General features: G+C 56.9%; 9 protein-coding genes across 9 annotated transcripts; 5 read left to right on the top strand and 4 right to left on the bottom strand.

The window, feature by feature from the left end:
- Window positions 1–3,912: 3,912 nt before the first annotated feature.
- On the bottom strand, window positions 3,913–4,544 carry SPSK_02765 (uncharacterized protein; the record flags this gene model as incomplete). The annotated part of the gene is made up of 5 exons (XM_016729630.1): window positions 3,913–4,051; window positions 4,120–4,210; window positions 4,279–4,308; window positions 4,395–4,421; window positions 4,493–4,544. 5 exons carry the CDS (start codon window positions 4,542–4,544, stop codon window positions 3,913–3,915), a joined length of 339 nt encoding a protein of 112 aa, XP_016588843.1.
- Window positions 4,545–6,317: 1,773 nt separating this feature from the next.
- SPSK_02218 (uncharacterized protein) lies at window positions 6,318–9,112 on the top strand (the record flags this gene model as incomplete). The annotated part of the gene is made up of 2 exons (XM_016729092.1): window positions 6,318–7,541; window positions 7,610–9,112. The coding sequence occupies 2 exons, from the start codon at window positions 6,318–6,320 to the stop codon at window positions 9,110–9,112; spliced, it is 2,727 nt and encodes a 908-aa protein (XP_016588842.1).
- A 750-nt stretch (window positions 9,113–9,862) lies between these two features.
- On the bottom strand, window positions 9,863–11,035 carry SPSK_02580 (deoxyribose-phosphate aldolase; the record flags this gene model as incomplete). Its single annotated transcript, XM_016729448.1, has 3 exons — window positions 9,863–10,757; window positions 10,834–10,943; window positions 11,012–11,035. The coding sequence occupies 3 exons, from the start codon at window positions 11,033–11,035 to the stop codon at window positions 9,863–9,865; spliced, it is 1,029 nt and encodes a 342-aa protein (XP_016588841.1).
- A 473-nt stretch (window positions 11,036–11,508) lies between these two features.
- SPSK_02671 (thioredoxin 1) lies at window positions 11,509–12,437 on the top strand (the record flags this gene model as incomplete). Its single annotated transcript, XM_016729539.1, has 3 exons — window positions 11,509–11,581; window positions 11,659–12,119; window positions 12,171–12,437. 3 exons carry the CDS (start codon window positions 11,509–11,511, stop codon window positions 12,435–12,437), a joined length of 801 nt encoding a protein of 266 aa, XP_016588840.1.
- A 572-nt stretch (window positions 12,438–13,009) lies between these two features.
- SPSK_02209 (Rsm22-domain-containing protein) lies at window positions 13,010–15,937 on the top strand (the record flags this gene model as incomplete). The annotated part of the gene is made up of 1 exon (XM_016729083.1): window positions 13,010–15,937. One exon carries the CDS (start codon window positions 13,010–13,012, stop codon window positions 15,935–15,937), a length of 2,928 nt encoding a protein of 975 aa, XP_016588839.1.
- A 736-nt stretch (window positions 15,938–16,673) lies between these two features.
- SPSK_10468 (solute carrier family 31 (copper transporter), member 1) lies at window positions 16,674–17,273 on the bottom strand (the record flags this gene model as incomplete). Its single annotated transcript, XM_016736866.1, has 2 exons — window positions 16,674–16,728; window positions 16,804–17,273. 2 exons carry the CDS (start codon window positions 17,271–17,273, stop codon window positions 16,674–16,676), a joined length of 525 nt encoding a protein of 174 aa, XP_016588838.1.
- Window positions 17,274–17,378: 105 nt separating this feature from the next.
- On the top strand, window positions 17,379–17,753 carry SPSK_10469 (uncharacterized protein; the record flags this gene model as incomplete). The annotated part of the gene is made up of 1 exon (XM_016736867.1): window positions 17,379–17,753. One exon carries the CDS (start codon window positions 17,379–17,381, stop codon window positions 17,751–17,753), a length of 375 nt encoding a protein of 124 aa, XP_016588837.1.
- Window positions 17,754–18,898: 1,145 nt separating this feature from the next.
- On the top strand, window positions 18,899–21,175 carry SPSK_02279 (metalloreductase; the record flags this gene model as incomplete). Its single annotated transcript, XM_016729151.1, has 1 exon — window positions 18,899–21,175. One exon carries the CDS (start codon window positions 18,899–18,901, stop codon window positions 21,173–21,175), a length of 2,277 nt encoding a protein of 758 aa, XP_016588836.1.
- Window positions 21,176–22,850: 1,675 nt separating this feature from the next.
- On the bottom strand, window positions 22,851–23,237 carry SPSK_02831 (uncharacterized protein; the record flags this gene model as incomplete). The annotated part of the gene is made up of 1 exon (XM_016729694.1): window positions 22,851–23,237. One exon carries the CDS (start codon window positions 23,235–23,237, stop codon window positions 22,851–22,853), a length of 387 nt encoding a protein of 128 aa, XP_016588835.1.
- Window positions 23,238–23,951: the final 714 nt, after the last annotated feature.

Raw genomic sequence — 23,951 nt, 5'->3', positions numbered from 1 at the left:
TAATCCTAAGAAACGCGAGATGCAAGACTGGGTTGGATCGAAACGTAGAGACATGAACGACATGCGGCCGATGATGGCCTCTTTTATATTTTCTTGGCACTATGGCACTGGGTATCTGGTCGTACCATTTTCTGTTTACTATCTATTTATTTCGATTGTAATGATCATTCACTCCTGGCGGCCAGGGTGTCGGTAGCCAGTCCCTGGGCGCAGATTCGGCTGGCATTTCGAGTATCCTGCATTTTGCCATATGTGTGAGAAGTTGGAAATGCTGTAGAACAAGGCCCCATCTGACGCCCTCTCCCACCGTCCCTTCACATCACCTCTACCATCACCGCCACATTGGTTCCCCAGAGGTCAACGTCCTTGCTTGCGTCTTCCCCTGCGGAAGACCGAAGAATGTATGGAATTGCAGAAACGGCCAAAACAACGACATGGTATTTAAAAAACAGCGGTAAATAAAATGGAGGCTAGACGCCTCTTGTCTCATTTGCTTCTAGTACGACGTCAGGGCACCTGTTTACTCTCCCTGGTTGAGCAGCCAACAACGCACAAGAAAGGAAGCTGAGTAGTAGCTGGCACGCCATGGTATCATAGACGAGAGAGAAACGTGCCTAGCCGACCTACCTCTTTATACCGTCACAATGGTAACGTCAACGTATTGTTTCTAATCATGACTATTATTGCTTGTAGTGCCCTAAGGCGTACTGGTTCTCAGGAACGGACAATTTGTGAGTCGTTGTCTCTCTTGTTATCCCCCTGCGCCGTGTCTTGTCTTGCCTTGGGCTCCTTCACACACGCCCAGCTGCACCCAAAATGGACAATCAGGAGTGGTAAGACGATCATGCCCAGGATATGGGTGGTACAAATCGATATTTTGTGCAGCAATTACTTACCATTTATATTATTTTTTTCCTTGTTCCTGTACATGCACCTCCTGTGCTGTAACCGAGGCGTCCCGTTTTGCAAAGCCATCAACAACATGGGCATGGTGGTTGTCAGAAGTGTCTGGAAAGCAACGCCCGCCACGACATTTGTGGCCTTGTAAACTACATCTATTTTCTTGGCCGGTTCCGCTCACTCCCTTTCTAGTCGTTGGCGGCGTGATACACAACAAGACCTAGTTTGGATCGTTGTCGTCTGAACAAATGGGATGACGGAAATAAAGAGACGAAAAGGACGGCCAGTGGCTCTGTAAGTCGCAACCGAAGGATTTTACTCAACCAATTAAGTGGTGCAGGAAGCATGACCCAGGGCGAAGCGAAAACTCAACAGAATTACCTGCCTGAGTAGAACAAGCAGTTTTAAGGCCGGGGTATTATTTATTACGGGTTGTTGTAAGGTTTGCTTTCTGGACAGTTGGCGAGTGCAGATGGTGCTTGTATATAGCAATATTGACTTTTGACCGAAAATGCAAAAGGACGCAAAAGCAAGCATCAGAGCCAGACATATTTAAGACAAGTAGGACTCTGGCCAAGAACTGTGACCGTCTCCCGATAGAATCAGAAACAAAACCCACAGGGAGAGACACGTAGGAGAATACAACGGAGAGAAACCAAGAGCTCGGGAACAGGGTAGCTGAGACAACAACAACAAAGAAGAGGGGGGCAAGGGAACACAAGCAGGGCCAAATACGGTTTGTGTAAGACTACACGGACGTGTTGGCTTTATTGGCGTGATTTTCATATTTATTAGTAAACAATCTTTTCTAAATTTGTTTGCACTTTATTCAAAGTGTTTTTTTTTTTTTTTTTAATTTTTAATTTTTTTTTAAAAAAAGAAAGCAAATCACACTTGACAATAATATTTACTTTATTCAATTCTGACGACAATATATTGAGGCTCCCTTTTATGCTTGGTGAGCATTGGCAGCGTAGAACATCTCGATAAAAAAAGTTGTCCTTGAACTGCAACTGCAGTACACCGAGCACAGTCTGCAAGACAGCCGAGACATACACAGACATGTAGCCATGGCTGGCCGCACTGACCTGGGTGACCACGCAGTGCGCAGTGACGGTATACAATGCAAACCGGAGAAAATAACCTGAAAGGAAGAAAGATTAAAACGAAGAAGAAAGACGGAGCGTGAGACAAGAGGAGATTTGGAAAATCCCGACAATATGAGATAATTAAAAATACATTCGGAAAAAAATGGCAAAGACAGTACAAAGATACCTGGAAACATGAAAGAATCCGGTGAGAGCGAGGGTAATGTATTGAAGGCTTTGCAGTGATGTTTCAATGCAAGGTCTATAATTACACCCTCATTTATTTCCTCGGTCTTGATAAGGATGTCGACAACACTGGCAGAAAGGACTATTCTTAAACACGCTGTCGTTTCCCACTTCCACTATGATTTGGCCAGTGAGTATTGTCCTTGTTTCGTCCTTACCCTTTCCCCGTCACATTCTTTGCACTTTATTCATCGGACCTTGCCCCGTCGTACCCAGGAATGCTCCAGTAGGACAAGATGTACCAGGGAACTACTCTCAACAAGGTAGAGGTTGCGGCAGTGCTGACGAGGAGTGACGAGGAACGACCACGCTCGGTTCTTTCTCCTCGTGTGATGTTTTCTTGAGAGATGGAGAGTATGCCCACCTTGGGTCATGATCGGCTCAAGGTCGTTCATTCGATCTACGTGACTGCTGCAACGAAAGACGACGAAAGTAAAAGAAAAAGGAACAGACAAACAGGGCGACCATTCCATGATACAGTGCATAGGCCGTTGACGAGGGAAACGAAAAAAGAAAGACAGCAAGGGGCAAAAGAGCCCGGTCTGATCGTCCATATTCTTTTGTCCTCTTTTCGTCATGTCATCCCTTGATCCTTCCAGTAACCCTTACTGCACTCGATCCCGGGGCGGGCTAGGCACAGCTGCACAACACGGAGAAAAGAGCCTGGCTTTTTGGGCTGGCCTGCAGATTTCTTGTGGAACATCGATGAGTTGGGGCGTTTATACATTCATATATGTATACCATTGCTGTACCTTGTTTCCCCCCTGTCTAGTGATTTTTTGGCCGTGATCGCCGACCACTTTCGATACATGGAATATACGCTCTAGAAAGTGCCGAGAATGTACGTTAGGCAGCAAAGAGGCCACATATATATAATACAACGATATGTTGTACGCCCTTGCTGCACACACAGCACATCGTAATTCAGTCCATCTGGAGAGGACGACGAAGAAGTATGCGCGTGCATCAGTCGGAACTGGTCTCTTGCAGAGACCCGACTGGAACGGCACGTCGTGTCCCGATAGATCGTCCACGAGTCGATGCCATGCTGTCCAGTATCCACCATCGGCTGCCTGCCAATTGTCGTCCGCTTTTGTATGTACAGAACAGGACAATGCAGAGAGCACAACAACACGAGGGAATGTCAACGGGTCAACTGTTCAGACGAACGCAAGTTGGGAGAAGAATGCTGCACAAAGGGCAAAGCGACAACGTGCAAGCCGTAAAAGACACAGCGTACTGGGCACTCCTTGGCAACGCTGTGGCGGGGTACATTTACAAAACACGGTCCTCAAATGGTGATGAATGCGCTTTGTCTTCATTTTTGGAAACCGGAAAGTGCCGAAAGGCATAATGCCCTCGGCATTGATGTTTTGTTCGTACGTCTTTTGTCTTCACCTCCACATGCATTTTGTATGCTTCTCCCCCTTCCCCCCTTTTCTTCTACCAGAGTCAAACGTACATGTGTATATACAAAAGTGGCATCAAAGGTGCGACGAGAAGCCTCCTCTTCGAATGCCGTTCAGAAGATGGTATGGCGTTGGTCAGATAATGGTGTATATAAATCGACACGGTTGTCTGTGCCATGATGGAGAGGTGTGTCTTCTGTGTCGTCCGCTGCCGGCTCATCGTGCCAGCATCGTCCGCCGAGTATTGTTTGTCGAGCTCGCAGACCCGCTTATTCGCTGCGTGTTGGCCGTGGCCGGTAGGCAGCGTCGGCCGCCATGATCCACGGTTTTTGTCGTGCGTGCATGTATGCCTGCTGCATCACCGGCGACGCGTCGCTGCGGATGACGCTGCCGATGGACATGAAGAAGCTGGCGAGTTAGCCTTTGCACAGCAGACTGAGATCCATTCGACGCCTACAAACGCCGCTTCCACCTACCCAAAAGTCGCTCCTGATGCTGCCATGTACTGGCCGAGTGTGCGCATAATACCCGTCGTGCCGGCGCCGTACCGGAAGATGTTGACCGTGCCTGCGTCCATGTTAGCTGTCTGTTCCAGAAAAGCTTGCCCTGCACAACCGAAAAGCGTCTTGACATACCGTAGATGAAGCCAATGATACAGCCAACAGCTATACAAAGTCGGATTAGCATGCCTCCTTCACGTCTTACATGGTCGCATGTCGAGACCGGCGGAGTGTGGGCTGGGAAAACATACTGCCGCCCATCATGGCACCCATCTTGACTGTAAACAGTTGTCAGCATGCGTCTCTCTCTCGATAGTATCCTCACACACTACCCTGGTCCCCAACGTACACTTGTCGAAGTTCGACGGGCCCGACATGCCAGTGTTCACCGGAACCGGCATTGTTGCTGGTGGGAGGGGCTGTAGTCGGAGGAGTGGTGGGCTGAAGGTCGACGTTTGGAGGTTGTGCTGCACGCGCGCTTGCTTTGTTGTCCTGCAACGAGGAATTGGCGGTGTCTCGAGACGTCGTTGTCGCTTGGAAGCTCTCCTGTTTTTCTAGTTTGTGATTTTTCTTTTGTGTCGCTCTTTCCACACAACGCCATCGTTCTATGTGAGCTTCGTTCTTTCCTGCAAATCGGCCGGTTCAACGCGGCACCCGTGACGGCGCTGTGCACGGACCACCTTGCTCCCCCACAAGCAGCTTCAGGCCAATCACAGCCTGGTCAACGAAGATCACGTGATACGAATAACAAGATCCTACAGTACGGGGTGCACTGTGGACGAGTTTTAAGTAGAGCTGTTTAGGGGCAACAGGGGGCTGCTTTCGCAAGCTAGAAGCCGAGTGCCAAAGTTGCCAAAGGAGACAATCGTGTCGCTTGCGTTTGCTCGTGTATCAGCTTGTCACCTTTGACAGTTCATTTTTTCTACTCTACGTACTCCTTAACTGCGCGTGACGTAGCCTTGTATTATTGCGCGGTCGATGAGAACACCTGCCTCCTTTATTTGGGTGCACAAAGAGGAAGCGATGACGGAGAAAAAGAGGAGAGAAACAGGAGACGAAACGGTTGGATACTTAAAAAAGACAGCACGCGCCTTGCATCTCCGTAGCGGGCCAATTGCCTTTGATAGCGCTAAGCACAGCAATTACAGGTGGGTCGGCCCTGGCGCTGTGGCGAGAACGCCCAGGACAAGGGGTATTTTTCTAGGGGCCAGCACACAGCGACGCAACGTAATCCGCACTGTCTTGTGGCCTTGGTACGTACAGTGGAACCGCCCCCGTTCTTTCCCTCTCGCCCTTTCCTGGCGATCGAATGCTGCTCACGCCTCTCGTCACCTAACCGCAAGGGCCAAACGCCTCACCTATTTCACATTTGTTCAGTTTGGTAGTCAATCGACCTCGTCTCGACGCTCACCTCCCTCCACGCCCTGCATCGCCTTCCGCCCTCGAGTCTCCCATCGGCTCCCGCGAATACACGTTATCTCGACCGTTTTCCCTTTCTTCTTCGACAGCAGACGATATTGGCATTGTAGCCGACGCCCTCTGAGGCCGCGGATCCCGTGCGCCGTCGACCGTTTCTCTCTTCTTTCTTCTCATTTTTCTCTGGGGCCATTTCTCGACTCGATCTCGCATCTCTCTCGCAATCGTATACCCTCCACTCTTGTCGTTTTTATTGCTTTTGTCGACACAGCGCGTACCGTTGCTGTATGTCGGCCGTCGCGCTTTGAGAATCTCGACGAGGTGCTTTTGTGTGCCGATTTTCTTTCTCGAAGCCGCCGTCGTTTTATTTACTGCCTCGACACGGCCTTGTTACTCATCAGCATCGGTTGTTTGCTTTGGTCATATTGTTTTGTTTTTCTCCTACGGCAAGCTCTTTATTTGCACATATTCCCTTTCGACCCCTATGCGAGCATCGACAGCCCTCCGCGACCTTCCTGCGCCAACTTGCGTCTTGTCTCTTTCTTGCATCGAGCTGAAGACAACGACGGCGTACAAAAGGGGCACGCGAGCTGAACGACCGACTTGATCGACGCGCCAGCATCGTTGACGATCTCGGTCGTGACGACCCCGACGGCCGTATCGACGGTCTCCTCCCCGAACCGCGAAGCACGCGACCCGTATCCTCTCTCTTACACGCACTCCTCCTTCTCCTCCACGATCTTTCACCGGCTCTTCACATGACTGCCGTTGCAAACCCGCCCAGCTTCGCCAACATCAACCGGCCGGCATGGGGTAGTGGCAGCCAATCTCTCAACGGCTCCAGCGACCACGACGACGTCCGCAACATGTTTGCGCCGCGGAAGTCCATGCAGCGAACCAACTCCTCCTCGTCCATCGCCTCCAACGCATCCACCTCTTCCACAGTCACCGTCGTCTCGGCAAACGGGACACCACCTGCTAACGGTGGACCAGTCGGTGGCTCTGCGGGCATCGGTAGCATCGCTGGGGGCGGCGGTCCCTCGTCGACCGCTGGTGGTAACGACGCGAACGGCCTCCCTATCACAACACTTCGGAAACGACCACCTCAAAAAGCACAATGGTCGGCCAACAAGCAGGGTGAGCACCAGGCCGATTTTCTGCGCGGCGCCGGTGGTGCGGCTGCAGGACGCCAGCAGATGAGCGCTGGCCCCAACGGCGTGGCGTCCCTGTACCAGTTACCACCATTTGTCCCCGGAGGTCAAGCAGCAGCTGGTGCCGGGACGAACGGAACAAACGGTGTCATGGCTCGCCCACAAGGCGCCGAGGGCGCGTCCTCCCAAGCACAGCCTGTCCTGTACCTTGTATCACTGAACGGCACATTTGAGCGGAAGACGATCAGCGTGCCCTTTTTGCCCGACACACTCCGCATTGGTCGCCAGACCAATAAGAGCACGACGCCGAACACGGTCAACGGCTTCTTTGACAGCAAAGTGTTGTCGCGGCAGCATGCTGAGATCTACGCTGATCGCCAAGGCACCATCTGGATCCGTGACATTAAGTCGTCCAACGGAACCTTTGTGAATGGCACGCGCTTGTCAGCCGAGAACCGCGAGTCCGAGCCACACGAGCTGCAAACGAACGACCACCTTGAGCTCGGTATCGACATTGTGAGTGAGGACCAAAAGTCGGTCGTCCACCACAAAGTTGCCGCCAAGGTCGAGCACGCCGGCTTCATCAAGACGTCCAACAATATTATGGATATGAATTTTGGCGATCTCGACCCGGCCAATGGCGCCGTGCTGGGCAACCAGCTCAACGGCATGCTGTTCCGCGGGCGCACGGGCAGCCAGGCCTCGCTGGGCCCGGCCGGCCGCATGGCCCCCACATCCAACATGGCTGCTGCCCAGAATAATGGTCTGGCATTGCAGCGCGGCCTGTGGCTCACAGGGCCCTCGACCGAAGCCATCGTCAAGAAGATTCACGTAAGTTTCGTTGTTCACGCTCACAATCCATGGCAGTCTTTTGCTGTTAATCGCTAACAACCATGCAGCAAGAAATGCGCAACGCAAAGCAACAATCACAAGACCTCTTACGTACACACGAATTCATCCAAGCCCTTTTATCCAAAGACGACATCCGCAACGAACCCAACCCCAAGACCGATGCCGTAGCAACAGATCCGCTGTCCGCCGCATCAAGGCAGCAGCCACTGCAACCAATCTCCAACGGCAACAACAGTATTTCGTTCCGCGCCGATCCCAAGGCGCGGTTCTCCGACCCGCCCGCACCGCCACCACAACAGCCCTTGCCCGAGAAGCCCGATGTACCATCACTGAAACGTGGCTCAACAGAGCGACCAAAATCCGGGTCGGTTGGCCCTGCGTCTGGTGCCGCAAACAACACGTCACCAATCCGGACCGACGTCATGGGCCAGGTTCTCCAGCTGACCGACGCGCTCAACACGGCCAAGCGCGAGATCAGCACACAGCATACGCGGTTGCGTGAACTCGAAGAGCAGCTGCACCATGAGCAAGAGGCGCGCAAATATGCCGAGGAGCTGACACAGCAGCTGGAGATCATGTCTGTGTCCAAACCGACGACCGGTGTCGACACGGCTGCTCTGGCGGCCGTTGCCGCCCCGAAAATGAACGGTACTGCCAAGGGCGCTTCGGCGCTGGAGACAGCTTTGGTCGAGCCCGCAGCATCGCTCAGCAAGGACGTTACCGGCAAGCCAATGCGCGGCGCGAAAGGCACAGAAACCTCCGCTAGCAGTGATGACGATGAGGAGGACGATAACGACGCTGAAACGGACGACCACGACAGCAAAACGGACGCTGCGTTCCGCGCCCGGATCGACTCTATGATGACGGAAATGGAGGGCATGAAGCGCCAGCTGCAAGCCTTCCAGGAGCGCGCCGAAAAGGCCGAGGCCGAGCGGGACGCCGACCGCGAGACGCTGGCCCAGATGATCCAACGCATCCGCCAGCGAGACGAAGACGACGCCAAGGCAGCCGCCGAAGCTGCTGCGGCATCCTCCGCAGCCGCAACAGCACTGGCTACGGGCCAGTCGGCATCCTTAACTGACACGACATCTCAAGGCGACGCCGGACCCACCTCCACTTCGCCGTCCATGTCGGGTGGCCGCGGCCTGGACGCCACGTCAGGCACCGACGGCACGGTGGACGCCCCGACCAAGGCCACGACCCCCAGCGGCCGCGACGCGAGACGCAATGGTGCTACCAGCAACAGCAACAGCAACAGCAACAGCAGCGGTCCTCTGTCGCGGTCGAGGCAAGAGCCAGCGGGCGGCGCCGGCGGTGGACACGATGACAATGGCCCCGACGGTGCATCGCTCTCCCGCAGCAACACCATCACGCCCGCCTCCCTCGGCAGCAAGGTCACCACCAAGGACAAGGGCGCTGCCACGTCCCACGACGCTGCTGTGCTGCACGGCATTCCCTACGCATCGATGGTGGGTGTCGTGCTGATCGGCATGGGCCTGATGGCGTACCTAAACGGCTGGCAGCCGGCGCCCGGCCGCCTGGATCGGTAGTGTGCCGCCACCAGAATTGCTGGCTTTCCTTGGTCTCCCTTTTGCGTCCAGTCTTTTTTTTCTGGCATGTGATGGCGTGCGTTTTTTTTTTGGCGTGATGCGTGTTTCCATATTAGATACTGGCTCCTTCCTTTTTGATGCACCTCCGTTGTGGTTGCATCGTTTTGCCTGCCAGCGTGTGAATGTTTTCCTCCTTTTTGACTCTGTTTACTTTCATCCTTGCCTGATCAGGAGGCGTTTGGACCCAATATTTTGAGTGTATTTTTTATTTTGTCTCTTTTCTCTCATCATTGGTGTCTCATTGCCTATTCCTTTTTTCGTGGTTTTGTTCATTTTCTTTTTTCTTTTCTCATTTTGTCATTTTCTTCTACCTCTTTCTTTAGTTCATTGTGTCTTATTCTCTCGATTGACCGAACCAAAACAACTACATATTTCATTAGCGGAGAATACATATGGTTAATTCCCACATCATCGACTGGAAATATGATAGAACAGACAGCATCTGCTTCTAAGTAGTGAAATATCGAGCAATGTGTGGGCTGTTCGACGTTCGTGACATGGCTGTATGACTCTTTATTCTAGAAGTAACGTAGATATGGATATGCAGCTTCTCGCCCAGCGAAAGAAACGAGTAATGAACTTTTATATAAGACCTCATGCGCCAAAAATTCCACAACCTAACCAAGAAACACGTATGCCAGGCATAAACGAATAAACAGAGAGTAGATCTTCACAGCATGGTCTCCACCTCTACACCTCCGACCACAGCCGCCGCAGCTCGGTCAGCGCAATAAAGATGGCCTCGTCCGTCCGGATGCTGCGGTTGCCCTGGTTGGGCAGCACGTCCACCCAGTGGTCAAACGCCTCGCGCACATTGGCCACCTTGATGCCGACGCTGCTCAGCTCGCCGTCGTTCATGGCCGCGTACTCAAGACCCCGCGGCCCGCCAAAGACAATCACCAGGTGCTCAAACGCAAGCGAGGGCGGGTCGGTGGCAGGCGTCGCGGCCCGCGGAAAGACGTGGGAGGCCGGGTCCCCGCGCTCCGACGTACCAATGCTCACGTCGTAGCCGCCCTCGTAGGGCGCCTCCGTGAAGACGCCCGACAGCGACGAGCACCGGCGGATCTGGAAGCCCCAGTAGTAGCCGGCGTCGGTGCGGGGCGCGGCCGGGTCGACGGGGGCGGCGCCGTCAAAGGACTCGTGGGGGAAGTGCAGCGTCAGGCGGGTCTTGGGCGGGATGGCCTCGGCAATGGACACGGGCTTGCGCAGGCCAATGTCCACCAGGGTCTTGTGCGCCGGGTTGTCGGGCTTGCCGGGCAGGCTCAAGCCTTCCATGTAGGGCAGCTGCTCGTCGCGGTGGGGGTGGTGGGGCATTTCGAGGGTGGGCAGGAGGCCCTGGAGGCGGAGATTGGGGTGCAAGGGAAACAGGGTCTTGCGCATAAAGGGCGGCGTCTCCATGTAGGAGAGCAAGTGGAAGAGATAGTGGCCCGGGTCGGTGTCGCCGGTGTAGGCATCGTGGTCGACGGCCGGCGGGCGGCTGTCGAGGGGGCTGTCGTCAAAGATGACGACCTCGTCGATGGAGAAGATGGCGAGGGCACGGGCGATGCGCGAGGGAGCGTTGATTCTCTGCTCGGATGTTGAGCAGCTGGGAAGGGTCAGCAAGGGACAAGGAGGAGGAGATCGGCCGTAGTTGGTAGACATGGAAAGATGCGCAGACTCACTCAGACAAGAGGCTCGTCGGGATGGCTACGGAGACGGTGTAGCTGCGGCCGCCCAGAGGCATGAAGCGTGTTGAGGGCTTGAAGGTGTTGTCGCCCTCCACCTTTCGCCGCTGGTCATTGTTAGTCAAAGGCAGTAGCAAGCAGGACGACTAGCCGACGAGACTGCGTGGGTGCCTACCTTGAAGCCGTCGCCGTACGACATGGTCCGCGCGATGTGTAAAGTGCGTGTTGCAACGTGCAGCGAGATGGGAAAATACCTCAGTGCCTGGATTAACTTGTCACCCGCTGCTTCGTAGGTCTATAAGCAGAATCGTCGTCACGCTTCGACGGTTGTTCTTTCCTTCTTTGCGCCAGACCTAAACTTTTTGTCGGTGGAGAATTGAAAAGTCGGCAGAATGGGCAGTGGCCACTGACCGCCTTCTATTTTGGGCGCTGACATGTTTTTGGCAGGAGGGGGAAATGGCCAGCACGCCTGATTTCCAAGCCAATTTATTCCTTATTCCAGGGTGCTGTGCCGCTGTCCGCTGTCCGCCGTCTGCCGCCTATTACCAACACGTTTCCTCTCCCAACATCGACGACATTTCCATTTCTCACGACGCCATTTCTCGCGACGCTTCACACCACGCACACTCCGCCAGGCGGCTTCTATAAGCAACGCTGACAAACGCATTCAAAATGACGACGAAGATCGGCTCGACGACGCAGTGGCGCCAGGTCACCAGCGCGAACAGCATCGTTGTGACGGACTGTAGGTTCCCCGTATTCCCCGTTCTCCCCGTTCTCCCCTGTCTGTACCTATGACGTTCATCCACTGACACACATCAGTCTACGCCGACTGGTGTGGCCCCTGCAAAATCATTGCGCCGACATTCGACTCCCTCGCCACCAAGTATGCCAAGCCCAACCGCATTGCGTTCGCCAAGGTCGATGTCGACAACCAGCGCGAAATCGCCCAGCAGTACGGCGTGCGTGCCATGCCCACGTTTGTCATTCTTCGCAACGGCTCGGTCATCGACACGATCCGCGGCGCCAACCCGCCCGCGCTGACGTCGGCCGTTGAAAAGGCCGTCAAGCTGGCGACGGGTGGCGGTGCCAGCTTCTCGACGCCCGGCCGGACGCTCGCTTCGAGTGGCGGCGGCAGCAGCACTGCGACCGGCATCCGCGTCGGTGGAGGCTCGACGACCAGCGGCGGCCCCATCCAGGGCCGTTCGGGCTGGTTCGATTTGCGCAAGATTTACAGATTCTTGACCATGTTCATTGGTCTCTACCTTACGTCGTTGTTTTCGGTGGGTTCACTTCGCCCCGTTTTTTTTTGGTGCCTCCTGCTAATCGTGTAGCTCGACCCATACATGTCGGCCAAGAACTCCAAGTACGCCGCCGGCCAGCCGACAGCGCCCATCCGCGTGTCGTCGGGCGCGCCGTTTGGCGGCCGCCAGTTCGTCCCCGTTGGTGCTGGCCAGTTTGGGCCGCTGGGCGGTCCCTCGGGCACCGGCCGGGTGGACAGCCCGTCGACGTCGTCGTCACAGCCGAGCAGCAGCAGCAACAACAACAGCGGCAAGTCCAAGTCGACCTTCAAGACGTTGGCCGACCTGGGCTCGGAATAGACAAGTGGGGTGCGTGACGTGCCGTGGTGGGCTTTCCCTATGTCTTTTGTTTCCTTCTTTTCTTCTGTCAGTTATGTGGGCGCCTGAATGTCTTAACCACGCCTGTTTAAACAGGGTTCTTTACCTGCATTATCACATTCTTTTCAGACGCAGCCTCTATTTCTGGATTTATTCACCTTGATTTGAATAATTATTTGATTCACTTCTGATCCTCACGCAAGATGGTTCCTGGGGGCAATTGCACCTAACTGAATAAGAGATATAGAATAACTATTGTGGTGAAAAGAATAGAACTTCAAATATGTTGTACTACAAGTAAGAGCAGGTCCTTGGCCCCTAAGAGAATAATACAGAAGGCGACCCGCCTAGAGTTGCAGAAAAGCGGGCCAGCCGCGAACCGACCCACAATTTTCAATCTCTGCGCTATGATTTGCCATCTGACACCGACTTTTTTAACTGTTTTGGCAAGTCCAGTCCTCGAAACTTTTGGAGCTATTTTGTCCTTGTTTTTCGACACCTCGTTTTCCACAACACGAATTGTCGCCCGTTCTCTCCTCACAAGGCCACCCGCCATGTACAAAGCAAAAGAGCTCCAGCGGGCGTGTCCGCGGAGCCAAGCATGGCTGCGACAAGCACTTGCGAGCGGCCTGATTGGCCCCGACAGCCAAATCACAAAAGGCGTCGCCTCGACGAGCACGCGATGGTGGACGGCGGCGGCAAGACAACAGCCGGCCCAGCAGCAGCGGCGGCCCTCGAAACAGTTGCAGCTGCGACCCTTTTCAACGTCACGGACAGCCCGCCAGCACGAGAGCCAGCCAGACGCCGCGGCCAACACTGTGCACGAAGCTAAGACGGAATTCGAGACGCAGTCGCCGGCCGACATGGAGAAGGTCGTGCGCGAGGCACGCGCTACGTTTGGCGACACGCTGCCCGAGGACTTTCTGAGCGACGAGGAGTACTCGCTGTACCAGCGGCTGTACGGCACACCGCTGCGCCAGACGCAGCCCGAGGACGTGGGCATCCCGGATGCTGTAGAACGGCAAGAGAAGAACAGAGAGAGCATCCAAGATTCGCCGCTGGCGAGCATGGTCCGCGAGACCAAGGACGGCAATCTGGAGGTGCAGTTTGTGTACGACGCCAACGTGACGACGGTCAAGGAGGGTGAGCATGACGATGCCAACGCCAACCCAGACGCCGAGGCCCAAGCCCAGGCCCAGGCCCAGGCCGCCAACGACTCGACGGGACAGGTCGCCAGCCAGCCAGCGACAGCAAATCCAAACGTTAAATACATCCAGGCTCGTGCACGCAGCGAGCGCCAGTACGTTGCCCTTACCAAGCTGCAGCGCGACTTTGAGGCGGCGCGGCTCGTGGCAGAGCAGGAGGACAGGCTGCGGGCGGAACAAGACCACCAAGAAGAGGTCTCGGGGACGGCCATTGACGAGGAGGCCGATCTCGTGGAGACGTTTGACGAAGCATACGAAGAGGCCGAGGAGGACGACGATCTCGACGACGAGGATGCGTTGCACGCCGGCGGCCGGCCCCGTTTGCGCCGCATCCACCCACTCACCGAACGCGGGCGCTCGCGCACTGTCCCGCGCACCATCCAGCTGCCCAAGGCCAGCTTCGTCGAGCCCATTACCGAGCTCCTCAAACGCGCCCACCACCGGCATCTTCAGCAATCCGCGTTCAAGGTTTTTGGCGGGCCCGACTTGCCGCACTCGCCGCGCACCGTCTCGACGCCCACCACCAAGAAGCGCGGCCGCGCTACCTACGCGCAGCTGCCTGTGGCCATGGAGGCCGGCCAACGGACCATGCGCGACATTGACGCGGACGCGTACCTGGCGGCCGTGCTGCCCTTTGTGTATGCGACGGCCACGAGCACGCTGGTCGAGGTGCGGCGGCGCCTGGGCTCGGCCTGGATCGAGAACCTGATTTCCAAGGCCGACGGCAGCAACCCGCGCGTGCTCGACGTGGGCGGCGGCGGCGGCGCACTGGCGGCCTGGAACACAGTGTTCCGCGCCGAGCTGGCCGCGCTGCGTGAGCGTGGCCGACTTCCCGAGCGTCAACTCGAGGAGGCCGAGGCTGGACTGGCCCAGCTCGAGCTGGCCGCCGACGAGGCGGACCAGGCCCAGGCCAAGGGCCAGCTTGTCAAGGCGCGCCCGACCAAGAGCGCGCTGGCCAAGCGCCGGCGCATGGAGCGCACCGTCGTCGTCGGGTCGGACGAGCTGCGGCTCCGTCTCTCCAAGTTCCTGCACGACACCACCTTCTTGCCGCGCCTGCCGGACCTGCTGCACTCGGCCGAGAACGTCGACCGCCATCTGGACGCGCCCGCCACGCCGCACCCCGAGGGCCGCAACAAGCGCAAGACGTACGATGTCATTATTGCCAGCCACCTGCTGCTGCCGCACGACAGGCCACACGAGCGCCACGCCGTTGTCAGCAACCTGTGGGCGCACCTCAACCCGGACGGCGGCGTGCTGATTCTCCTGGAAAGGGGCCACCCGCGCGGCTTCGAGGCCGTGGCGGATGCCCGCCAGCAGATTCTGGACAAATTCATGACGCCGCCGTCGCAGGGCAAACGTGCGGCGGATGCTGACCCACCGGAAGACCTGACGACGACCGCGGACGAGGTACTGGTGCCCAAGCGCGACCCGGGCATGATCGTGGCGCCCTGCACGAGCCACGGCAAGTGCCCCATGTACCTGACCGCCGGCGTCTCCGAGGGCCGCAAGGACTACTGCCACTTTAGCCAGCGCTTCAACCGCCCGGCGTTCCTGCAGCGCATTCTGGGCAGCTCGCACCACAACCACGAGGACGTGGAGTTCACCTACGTGGCCGTGCAGCGCGGCACGCAAAAGGCCGAGGTGCTGCAGGACGGCGCCCCCGTCGAGAGCGCGCCGTTCTCCAATGCAGCGGACACTGCCGATGGGTTTCCTCTGCTGCCGCCGACGGCGCCCCTCGTCCAGGGCAAGGAGGCCACCGACGCCGCCTTCCGGGGCTTCGAGAACGTCTGGTCGGCCGACGCGAACGCGTCGCCGCCGCCCGCCGATGCCGTCAGCCCCCACCCGCTCGCGCTCCCGCGCACCATTATGCCCGCGCTCAAGCGGCAGGGCCATGTCATCCTGGACGTCTGCACGCCGGCCGGCCAGCTCGAGCGCTGGACGGTGCCCCGGTCACGCAGCAAGCAGGCCTACCACGACGCCCGCAAGGCCCGGTGGGGCGACCTCTGGGCGCTGGGCGCCAAGACGCGCGTGCCGCGCAGCGTGCGCCTGGGCCGCGAGACGAGCAAAACGACGCGCACGATTGACGTCGGCCTGGACGGGTCGGGCGAGGTGGTGGCGCGCGAGCAGCAGCCGTCGGTGGCCAACAAGACGCGCCACCGGCAGCGCGACCGGGCCGGCAAGTTCCAGGGCAAGGCGCGCAAGGTGCGCCAGAGCCGGCAGCAGCAGGCCGACTCGCTCATGAAGGAGCTCAAGGAGTCGGTCTTTGCTGCGCCGTAAGGCGGGGAGACTGACGGAGGCACGACGGAGGCACGACGGACTCACGACAGACTCTGCTTCTGGACCATTTTTTTGTATACCCATCTCTCAACTCTGCCAAATGCATGGCCATATCCTGTATATACATTGCGGGGAGATCCGCTGTACGATACGATACTACTGTATAAAAGAAGAACTGGTGATGTATGCATACTGGATGGATGCGTACCGCTACCGTGAGAAGCTTGATTCAATGTCAATGTTAGTGGTACGAAGAAAGTAGACACGGAACGCAGCATCTGTATGGCCGTTTCTGCAGCCTTGCCGATCCGCCAAAACGGGTTAGTCTAGCCTCGCCACTTACACGGTCACATCACCTTACATTCTTAATCTGCAGGTGAGCAAGTTTGAGCATTTTCCACGAGCAAAGTCGCCCCTCCATCCTACCGAAACAAAAGACAGAGCGAAACGCCCAGTTCTGAGTACTGTTGTACAATTCTCAACTATCTAATTCGTTCTTTTTATTATTGCTTGTAATGCCGACTCTGTGAAGAGGTGAGAATCGTCTAAAATCCAAAGGCTTGATGAGCTTAAAAAAAAGCTCTTCCGACCCATGTTTCGGCATCACCATTGCCACAGCCTGCCAATCTGCACTCCTACTTCCCTGTTTTTTTTTCCCCCAAGGCCGTTGCCAAGGATCGTCACGGCCGATTTGTCTCCCAATGTCCGGGTCATCGGTTTTGCATCTGCATGCCGTCTAGCCGCAGCACCCCGGTGCCTCCAAGTTGCTGTTGTTCTTGCCAGCAGGCGAGCTACAGGGGATGTTAGAGGAACAGTTATGAAGACAACACAAAAGGACAAACGGTACATTGTAAGGAGAAACTCACTCGCCAATGGGCTCCCAGTTGAAGACGAAGCTGCCGAGAAAGGCGCCGATGAGAATGCAAATGATAAAGTAGCCGTTGTAGTACATGGCCAGCAGCATCACAAAGTAGCCCACGCCAAACTGCAAGACGAAGAGGAGCGAGCGGACCATTTGTTGCAGGACGCTGGGCCGGAAGGCGGGCGCACACGGGCCACACTCGGTGTTGGTGACCATGGGGCTCAGCGGGCTCGCTTGGCTTGCTTGGTGGCTTGGGTCGGGTTTGTCGCCCACCGTGCTGCTGTTCGCACCGGTCGCGGCGCGGTGCTGGCGCACGAGGTAGCGGTCATACTCGCGGCCGGCACGGCGGAGCATCAGGAGCGACATGGTCAGCAAGACGACGCCAATGCAGGAGCCGGCAAAGACGCTGCGCGAGGTGATGCGCCAGGATCGCGCGATGAAGCAGGCGCCGACGGTGTTCCAGTTCCAGAGCATCTATAGTCTGTTAGAAGGGTACCAACGTGGGGGGACTACCAACGACAACGCAAAGCAAGCGCAGCGAGGAGACAACTTGCCGAAATCTTGCAGCTTTTGCCGCCCATGGCGCCCATGGAGTGGGAGCCACCAGCCATGCCAGCCGTGGCTGTCGGGGTGGCCATCGTGGTGGCCATCGCGGTGGCCGTTGTGGCCATTGTCATGTCCATGGTGACTTGTGGTGGAGTGAAACGCTGGGTTGTCCGGATGGTGCAGAGACGAGATGTGCGAGGGCGATGGAGGCATATCCCTGCTGCATTGTCGTCGGCGGATGCCAGAGCCTTATATACGGAGTCCGCCAGCGCAAAGTACTGGATGCCAAGAGGAGGAAATCGCGACAAACGAGATCAACCACGCCAGAACCACGCCAGGGCCACGTCAGGGCCACGCCAGAGCCGTAGCGCCATGAAAACGTATGGTGTACAAAATCTGCAGATGTGAGAAAGATTCGGTGTATGAGGCCATTCAACAAAGGACCCTTTTTGGGCCCTTTTCCTCGGTCTTCGGGCAAATATGTGCTGACAGGACACTTTTTAACGAAATGGAAGGCACGGCGGATACTTGGCGCGGCGTGGCATTCATGGCGTGAGCAATTTTGCGGAGATCGGCGCCTGGAACGGAGTCGGCAGGAAGGAGGCAAGGGGCCGGCGGGCTCAAAAATGAGCATATTTCATGGTTGTGCCTTCCGGTCTTGGAGGGTTTTGGCTTTCCTGCATTTTGAATATTGCTCTTTCCGTTTTGGTCCATAAAAGTAGGACTTTTCTGGGCGAGGGAAGAGCGACCGTGATACGAGGCTGCAAAACGTCAACACAAGGCAAGGCTTCGTCAAAATGGAAGGAGCACGAGGGCAATGTCTTGGGAAAGGGAAAGAACGTCAAAAGCTGGATGGATGTAAAATCTCCGACTGGATCACAACATTATTACGTACAACCTGCGCAGAGCCTGGCCAGAAGAGTCGACAGAAGAAGGCGTAAAAAAAAACTTCTGGCATGGGCTTTCACCGCCGTACTTTGTTCCCATCCCGTTTAATGCACGCAATCTTGCTCACCGGACAGCACAACCTCCCCAACACACCCCATTCCACGAGCATTCCGCGACTGGGACAATGCTACCCAAACAGCCATCCCAGGACACGGCAGGCAAACGTCGGCAAGCAACAGCACCCGGCACCAATAAGGGCCATCTATTTGCTCCGGCAGAGAAGGAAGGATGGCATTCTTCGCGCATTGTCAAAAGGAGCTGTGGCTGAAAAGACGAGCACATATCGTGGGGTAACGGATGGCAGACGCAGCGTCACATTGGACGGTGATATTGGCAGCAACACGCGACGTGCAGTTGTTTCCATGGTCTTCGTCAATATGGCTTCGATATTATACCACCCTCTCGGGACCGTTGATCGTCGAGTGCCGTAAACCGTCTGTCAGACGGCGACGTCCATAAGAAGACGCAATGGACCGCTCGAGATGCTCGACGAGGCGGGCAGATCTCATCCTCGTCTTTCCCTGATTCTCCATCGACCTTGTCCATCGACATATTCCGAGGTCACACCGACTGTGGTTGAAGCAATACGGGCAACAACACCAGTCATGGCCGCCAACACCCCGGCCAAGCGATGGCAGGCCTCGCGCTTCGCAGCGACGATCGTTGTCATGCTGTCCCTCCTGCACGCGACCGCTGCCTTCAATGCTGGTGCGCTCACCGGCGTGCCCGCGAACAACTACGACCCCTACTGCGCCATGGCGTGTGTTCGTTCACTCAACGGGCTTTTGCTGAGCTGTTCGAGCACGCAGGGCAGCGGCGGCATGATCGGCATGGTGGATTTTGCGACCTCGTCGGCATGCTGGGCCAGCGACACGCCTTATCTGACGAGCCTGGCCTACTGCATGACGGTCCAGTGCGCCATCGACGAGTTCAGCCGCGGCGAGGACATGCCGGCCTCCAAGCTCGAGTGGTTCTGGGAGACGGAGGCGACGGGCCAGATCGCGGCGGGCGCGCCCACGGTGACGCCCAAGTGGACGTACGCCCAGGCACTGGTTGAGGCGCAGGCGGTCGTGTCGAATGCGTCGGCCAGCGGCGGCCTCCCTGCACTCGCGGCCAATGCTACATGGCTCAACACGACGTCGCTGGTGTCACCGGCCGTCTACCGCGCGCAGTGGAACGTTCTGGTCGCCGTGCAGGAGGAGACGAGCAAGGAGAACAGGTACGGCATCGCCTTGTTGTCTGCTGGGGTGCTTCTGCCCATCGTCTGCACGGCCCTCGCCAGCAGCAGCCTGGTGCCGTCGTCTGTCCACCGGCTCGTGCACCGCCTCAAGCCGTACCTCGTCTGGCCCAGCACCATGGGCACGTACAGCGTGCGGCCCTTGCCCTACGGGCTCGGCAATGCACCCACGCGCGGACAGGCCCTGTACATTGGCCTGTTTGTCGCTCTCAACGTCGTCCTGACGTCGGTCAACTACCGCGCGCGCCAGCCCAGCGCCTGGTTCCTCAACACAAGCCGCGAGATCGCCGCGTACATCCTGTACCGCACGGGCGAGCTGGGGTACATCCTGCTGCCGCTGGTGTTTTTGTTTGGCTCCCGCAACAACGTCTTGCTGCTCGTGCCCGGCGCCGCCGGCTGGAGCCACGCCACGTACCTGGTGCTGCACCGCTGGGTGGCGCGCGTGTTTGCCCTGCAGGCCATCCTGCACTCGGTCGTCGGGCTTGTGCTGTACAAGCTCAACGGCGTGTACGATGCGGAGTCGGTCCAGCCCTACTGGATCTGGGGCATCGTGGCCACGGTCATGGTGGTCCTCCTGACCTTTGGACTGAGCGGGTCCTACGCACGCGCCTACGCCTACGAGCTGTTCCTGGCCGCCCACGTCGTGTTCTCCGCGCTGCTCATCGTGGGCTGCTGGTACCACGCGTACGACCTGTACAAGTTCTTGGGCGGCGTGGTGGATTTCCTCTATGCGGCCGTGGCCGTGTGGTTCTTTGACCATGCCCTCCGCGTCCTGCGGGTGGTCGGCTTGCTCGGCGCGCGCCGGGCCCGCGTCACGGAGCTCGGCGGCGCCAGCGACATTGTGCGCGTCGACGTGCCCGAGGTGCGCTGGACGAGCTTTGATGCGCTGGGCAAGCACGTCTACGTATACCTGCCGACGCTGACACCCTGGCGGCCGTGGGAGAACCACCCGTTCTCGATTGTGCCGACGGCGCTGGTGGGGCGTTCCGGCCTCGGACAGTCCGTTCGAGGCAGCGACGACATGGAGAAGATGGGCAGCTTGGTCCAAGTGCAGGCGGTGGCGGTCGACGGCGCGTCTTCGCTGTCGCGGTCAGGGCCGGCGTCTGTCTCGGCGGCGACAGCCAGCACGGGGCCCGGGCCCGGGCCCGATCCAGCCGGCATCACTCTCTACATCCGGCGCGCCAACGGCGCCACGCGCCGCCTCGCCGCCCACCCGTCACTCTTTGTTCTGCTGGAAGGCCCCTACGCCAACACGGGCACGGCGACGGCGACGAATGCGCTCCTGCGCTGCGACCGCCTGCTGCTCATCGGCGGCGGCATCGGCATCACGGCGCTGCTGCCCTACCTGGCGTGCCATGCGAATGCCAAGCTGGCCTGGAGTCTGCGGGCGGCGGCACGGCCCCTGCTCGACGACCTGTCGGCGCTGCTGGACGCCCGTGGCGACGTCGACGACGTCCGCGTGGGCCGTCGTCTGGATGCGGAGCAGCTGCTGGCCGACGAGGCCGGTGCCGGCTGGGGACGCATCGGGGTGGTCGTGTCTGGGCCCGGCGGGCTCTGCGACAGCGTGCGGGCCCGCGTTGTGGACCTGGCCAAGGCGACGCCCGGCACCACGTTTGAGCTGGAGGTGGAGGCCTACTCGTGGTAGCTGACACCGACGGGCGATGCCGATTGGATTTGTGCTTTCGTTTCACGATGTTGGCTTGTTCAGAATTCAGAGGTTCTCTCAATCACAAACGTACGGAGAATGCCGTCGCAGGTCTTAAAATAGACTGCTCTTTGTCCCCGGTTGCCCTCGTGACGTAACAGAATGTTGGTGTGTTGTACGTCTTGGGGTTCGACAGGCGGACTACAGGACTAGGACTAGGACTAAGGACTATGGACTACAGGGCCGCAGAGTAATAACAATAGACGGCTTGTGTGTTCTGCAAGCTCGACAGTACGACGTACGGCGTAGGATATATGGCAGATATGCGAGGACAGCTGTGGTCCAACTTGCGTTTAACATTGTTCCTCGTGCTATGGTACAAAAGGCAGCTGACGATCAGCGAGGCACTGCCGATACCACGGGAGGATATCGCTGTCAGCCATAACCCGTGGTTTGTAAGACATTCCCAAGTGGCGATGCTGTGCCGTTCCAACAAAGAGGGCGTCCCAGTCGGGTAACTCGGAGGAGAGAAAAAGGACCTCTGCCGTTGACGCCCGGTGATCTTATCTCATCGAGCCCTTTTGCTGTGATAAGTGGTCAGCTCCGGTTACGTCCTGACCACGCTGCTGAGCAAGCACGACGATGACTGTCTCTTGGAACAGGCAAAAAAAAAAAAAAAAAAAAAACTACCGCCTGCATTCGTGGCATTGTCATGCCTTATCGTCCTTGTGCCCAACGCAAGATCCGCATGGAACGGCGCGTCTTTTTCCTCCAAGTGCATGTTTCTAGCTCTGTTTGTTCTCGACCCTGACCGGCTTTTGTTTGTTCTGTCCCTTGCCCCAGTCCCCTTGTTTTTTCTTTGTCAAGTCTTGTCCGGTTCCGGCATAGCCAGGGGACTTGGCTTCCTCCAAGCGCCCGGCTTTGTTAAACTTTAACGCCAGTGTGCCGATCAACGTCGACATGTTCTTTTTTCCGCGCCTCCTTCTCTACAAGGTATGTACCAGTTCAAATGCCCTCTCTACGATTATGTGCCTTCATTTCATTCTGTTCTTTGCTCGCCGCGACGATTTGCCTTACCAATCCCGATAATGTACATACGGCTGGCCAGCGCCAAGAGGCAATAGAAAGCACAAGGGAAGGATGCAGCGGAGCGACTGGCCATCGTGGCGGGTCAGCATCGGTGAGAACTCTCAGCACCGTCAGCACTATGCAGGCCCAATGTCCGCCCATGTCAGAACAAAATAAAGGATAGCCGATGGGGTAGAAGGAAGAAGGAGGGAAGGCAACTGGGCGAGGAAAAGCACAGCCATGACCTTGTTTTTTGGTCAAAGGCCTTCGTCCTCCCAGGCAAACAACCCTCGACCAAACGCAAGCACCATTGCCTATTGTGAAAGTTTGGCAGCCAAGTGCCAAGAATCAATCTCAGCTGCATCCACTCTGGATTGCCATCCTGGACCATCCGCTCCCCCCCTGCCATCCTCTGCCAACAGTTTTTTGCTGCATGCTGCACTGCGCTGTGCAGACCGTTGGTGTGATTCGCCTGGGATGCGCCGGTCGTGGGCGATCCTTTCCTTGGTATTTCTGCTTTCTGTCCCATTTGGTCGTTTGACTCTCCTCTTTTTGGCCTCTCCGTGCATGGCCTCCAACTTATCACATCACGCTGCAGCTGTACGATTTACTGTCTGTTGGAACGGCGTGTTCCGTCCTCGACTGCCACCTCACCACGCTCGACCTGCTGGGCCATGTGTTGAACCGCACGAATCACATTGTCGATAGCATGCAGGCCGGTATAACCACCCCTCCTGTGATCCTCGGCGTGGCCTGCACATCGGCCAACAGTCTGTTGCTCTCTTTCTCTTTTTCTCTTTTCGCGCTTCTCTTCTGTTTGACCGAACTTTGAACTCCTCTGAACTCCTTTGAAAGCCGCCTTCCCTGTGATTTGACGCTCGACGTATCTTCGTACTCCACGTCTATGAGAATTGCCGCCGCTTCTGTTGCTTCGATCCTTTGCCAAGTTGCGCATTTCGTCCTCCCCATCTGTGTTCCTTCGACCCTCTCTCATCTTGCCGCGTAACGCCATCCCACACCTGTCAGCCCCATCAGCTGCCACCCCGACGAGCCAGAGGATTCCCGCACTTCGCATTTCCCTGCTCACATTTCCTTGCTCCTTGGCTTCGTGTCCGGATTCGTGCTTTTCGCGGGTTGCATTGGCATTCGGGCGGCTGGGCCTCGCGCCTCCCCTGTGCGACTATCTGTCTGTCTGTCTGTCTGTTGGCATTTGCTGTGCACTTTTGCGTTTCTGCACTTTTGCATGTGTGCACCGGACCCTCGTACACCCCTACCGCAGAACCAACAGTCGGGCGGTCTGGCCGTGGTTCATATGGTTTCTTATGGGGTTTCCTTCTTATTAGTTCTCACTGCTCCAACCCCATATTTCTTTGTTTCCCGAATCTCTTTTTTGTTTCTGTGTCTCTTCGTTTCGTTTCATATTCTAGACTCTGTTTCTTTTTGTTTTCTTTAACTCGACATCTTTGACCTCAACACCGGCCTCTTTCGTCGACCACCATCCCAAGTCGCTGTCGCTATAGTCAACAAATCGAAGCTGCATTTGTTTTTTACAGGATGATATAAGCCTACTTTGACCTGACTTTACCGTGAGCCTTTCTCTGGCTTTCTTGAGCTCATACTCTCTTTATTTTTTTACCTTTCCGCAAGGAGCCCGAGAAACGAAACAAACATCACGACACATTTTCACCGTCGACAAACAAAACACGTA

Source organism: Sporothrix schenckii (genome assembly GCF_000961545.1).
Source record: "Sporothrix schenckii 1099-18 chromosome Unknown Cont43, whole genome shotgun sequence".
Lineage (NCBI taxonomy): Eukaryota > Fungi > Ascomycota > Sordariomycetes > Ophiostomatales > Ophiostomataceae > Sporothrix > Sporothrix schenckii.
Note: the sequence above shows the minus strand (reverse complement) of the source record. Positions and strands in the feature narration are given on the sequence as shown.